This window comes from Synchiropus splendidus, chromosome 2 (genome assembly GCF_027744825.2).
Source record: "Synchiropus splendidus isolate RoL2022-P1 chromosome 2, RoL_Sspl_1.0, whole genome shotgun sequence".
NCBI lineage: Eukaryota > Metazoa > Chordata > Actinopteri > Syngnathiformes > Callionymidae > Synchiropus > Synchiropus splendidus.
In genome coordinates, this window is record NC_071335.1 from 30,126,433 (window position 1) to 30,130,217 (window position 3,785).

The following is a 3,785-nucleotide window of genomic DNA, read 5'->3' on the forward strand; positions in this document are numbered from 1 at the left end:
CACCAGCTTGTTTTATTACACAGACAAGAGGAGAAGCAGGGAGGAGCCGGGAGAAAGCAGCCACCACACAGCTACTACACCATGAAGAAGTGAAACAGCTGCAGTTCTTCACTAGTCATTCAGAAGGGAATAAAAGACCACTCTCCTCTGCTAATATCAAAGAGAAGGGTGAGATTTAAACCTGCAACTTCAGTTGTGACGCATCTGTAAATTCATTACAAAGAATACGATCAGGCGGTCGGGTGACTTGACATAATCTCTTTATTTGTTCTTGGCAAATGTGCTCACAGTACAGAAATAAACACTTTCTTTAAAGGCGAGAGTTGAGACAGGAATCCGAGGGCAGTGCCATAAACGTCCCGTCTTGGATTAAACAGACTATTTATAGGTGTAAATGAAGCACCACACAAAACGCTCAATAGATTCCACTTATATACAAGAAAGGACCAAAGCGTCAGCCCGTTGGGCAACAAATGCAGATATGAAAATATCTTTTTTTCTTTTCTTTTTTTATGAGGTTATTTCAGTGTGTGTCATATTAGATGTGTTTGGTTTCTCCTGTGGAATTCTGGGTCTGCGGCTGTTTTGTCGTACAAGGAGAGATGTGTAGAAGAAAAAGGTGCGCAGCGTGCCAAGACTGAGCAGCACACATGTATTCAAATACACACACGCACCCCCACCCCCCGCCGCGCACACACACACACACACACACACACACACACACACAGCCTACAAGTTGGTATACTAGTCATCTAATTATGCAGCTCCATTAATCATAAGTTCCACTTGCAATGCAATTTGTGATGTCTTTCAAGTGCACACACACACACTGGCCCGACACACACACACACACACACACACACACACATAAGACTCGCACACGCAGGGAAAGCCTCTGTGGGTGCCCATCTGCCACAGCAATGCTTCTGTTTTTCATCTATTTTCACACAGGGGGGCAAAAAGTGCAAAAACATGCCTGCAGGACAAAACAACCCATGATGCCACGGTATCACACAAATGCCCCCACATTTAAACCACATGTGCCACACATCATACTCTTCACGATCCCAATGTCTTTAAAAATACAGCTGTACAGTGTTGATTTTCCTTACTTTCTTTTTGTTTTTTAAGAGTGAAACAGGTTTGCTACTGAAGCAGTAAGCAAAAAGCCCCTTCGTCCCATTGGTCCTTGTGTTCACGACGGCGTCAGAGAAGGACAGAGAAGATGGTGCTCGACCACGTGTGTGTGGTCAAGAATCCAAGCGATGAGGTCACGTGAAGTCGCTGAACAAGTCCGTTTGTGGTGGAGATGTAGCTGCAGCCTGCGTGCAGTCTGCTTGCAATCCTTTAAATGGAGGTTTAGAAATCGAATCCTGGAAGAGCTGAAGCTGCTGGTTCTACAGGAGCCCATGGATCAATCAAATCTTCCACCGTGAATGGGATCGCAGCACATTATTTTAAGCCCCTTTCCAGCGCTGTTCTGAAACGCCTTTGATCAGGTGATCATCCAAAGTGCAGCCTTTTACATGAAAGGTGGGAGAGCACCGTAGGCCGGCAGCTTATCCAGCAGCTCAGGAAACTTTGACTACATATCCACAAGGAGAACTGTCACTCAGCGTCCCTCACCACGAGCGCTTCCATGACTTACAGAGGATCTTCTGGAAGGCTCTGCGGAAGTCCTGGTTGAAGATGGTGTAAATGACGGGGTTCAGCGAGCTGTTGCAGTAACCAATCCAGAAAAAGAACTTGAACAAAGTCTCTGGGATCTGGCAAGCCTTGCGGCAAACTCCGTAGAGGCTGTAAGAAAAGAAGAACGGGAACCAGCACACGACGAACACGCCCATGACGACGGCCAGGACGAAGGTGAAGCGCTTTTCTCGGGCAGCTGAGACTTTTTTGCGGTTGACGGTGCTACGACGCTTTCGGCGGGAGGAAAAGAGCTCCAGGGACTTGGAGCTGGAGCATGACTTCCTGCTGGAAAATTTGGAGACGGAACTGCTTTTGCGACTGGACTTTCTTTCTCTTTTGTCGTCTTGTTTGTGTTTTGAGGAGCCTTTTTTTGGTTTTTCGTCTGAGGAGCTGCTGTCGTCGTAGTCGTCGTTGTGGTCTGTGGATGGTTGCTTGTGCTCTTTGGATAACGGGGAGCGGACGGCATGCTCTTTGCAGTGGCCATTTTCCTGATCTTGCTCTTTGCCGCTTCTGTTTGACCTCACAGACCCGGCTTTTCCTGCTTCATCGGGGTCCATGCCGTTCTCTAAATCCCTCTTCTTCTCTGACATCGTCCTCGTTCTGGTCTTCGCAACTTGGTAAATCCGAATGTAGACCAGGATCATGATGACACAGGGCGAGAAGAAAGATCCGACGCTGGAGTAGAGGATGTACCAGGTCTCGTCGTTGATGATGCACTGTGGGTTGGTCTCACTGCTGTTCCTGTCCATGGATATCAGAGGAGGGAAGGAGACGACTGCTGAGATCAACCACACCACCACAATCATCCCCTTCACTCTTTTTGGGGTCCTCTTCAGATTGTACTCCACCGCCTGTGTCACTGACCAGTACCTGTCCAGACTAATCGCACACAGATGTACGATTGATGAAGTGCAGAACAACACATCCAGCGCCAGGTAGATGTCACACCAGATTTTGCCGAAGAACCAATAGCCCATGAGCTCATTGGCGAGAGAAAAGGGCATGACCAGGGCGGCTACGAGTATATCGGCACTGGCTAAAGACACCAGGAACAGATTCTGGGGTGGCTTTAAAGCTCTGCTGGTCAACACTGCGATGACCACCAAGACATTCCCGAAGATAGTAAATAGTATGAGGAAGCTGACAAGTCCTGCCAAGCCCCAGATAGCCAGCGGAGAGTACTGACTCGCGGATGTGGCGTTACAAGAGATATTCTCAGTCTGCAGTCCTTCTTCCACATCGGACATGTTGAGGAAATCCATCTTTTATAGCTGAGTTTGGCTCGACTTAAACAAATAAAAGACAAACAAATTCACCTAAGCAGCATTCCATCATGACTTTAGCAAATATTGGTTCCTTTCCCCTCCACGGATGATCCACATCCTGCGCGCAAGTCTCGTCTTCCTTTGGAGAAAAGAGGGAGCAGATGAGGAAGAAAAGAGAAAAGGCATAAATCCGCTCAGCGAGAAGATGCACGCAGCTCAGCATCCAAATATCCGAGTGAGGTTAGAGCGCGTCTCCCTCCTCAGTCTCCTCTCGACTCTCTCCTCCTCCGCCTCTCCTCTGCGTCCTGACAGATATTTGTGCCAACCACGTGTCTTTAACATCACATTCCAATAAAAATTCCGTTATTCCCGTCAGAGAAATGTACAGTTCCAGCAGGAGATAAAGTGAAATTCACGCGCAAGATTAAGTTTGTATCGGATCATGACGCAGCTGCGGGAGCGCCAAACCCGCTGCCATTTGCACATCTGTCAAACACATAGCGCAATAAAGGAGGTGATCTCGAACATTATGGATGATAAAATGTTCGCGGAAGGTCGGAGAGACAGATAGCAGCGGAGATGCGCACCGCAGATGCACAGGACGGTCCTTCCGTGCGCACGCTGGAGGTCAGTATTGTAACGGCACAACGGCACGCTCATGTGCGAGCGCGCCCATTTTTCATCATCAATTAATCGGGTTCGTTGCGCCTCATCCACTTAACCTTACTGAGCAAACTCGAAATATTTATTGTGTTGGTGGCGCTCATCCCGATTTGAAGGATAAAAAGAAGTCCTTTACCTTTATGTAACACACAAAAAAATGTTCTGAAG

The 3,785-nt window shown here is 47.8% G+C and overlaps 1 protein-coding gene across 1 annotated transcript; it reads right to left on the bottom strand.

The window, feature by feature from the left end:
- Window positions 1-252: 252 nt before the first annotated feature.
- Window positions 253-3,295, bottom strand: LOC128754082 (alpha-2C adrenergic receptor-like). Its single transcript, XM_053856415.1, has one exon. It carries the CDS (start codon window positions 2,949-2,951, stop codon window positions 1,623-1,625), a length of 1,329 nt encoding a protein of 442 aa, XP_053712390.1. The 5' UTR covers window positions 2,952-3,295; the 3' UTR covers window positions 253-1,622.
- Between the last annotated feature and the right edge of the window lie 490 nt (window positions 3,296-3,785).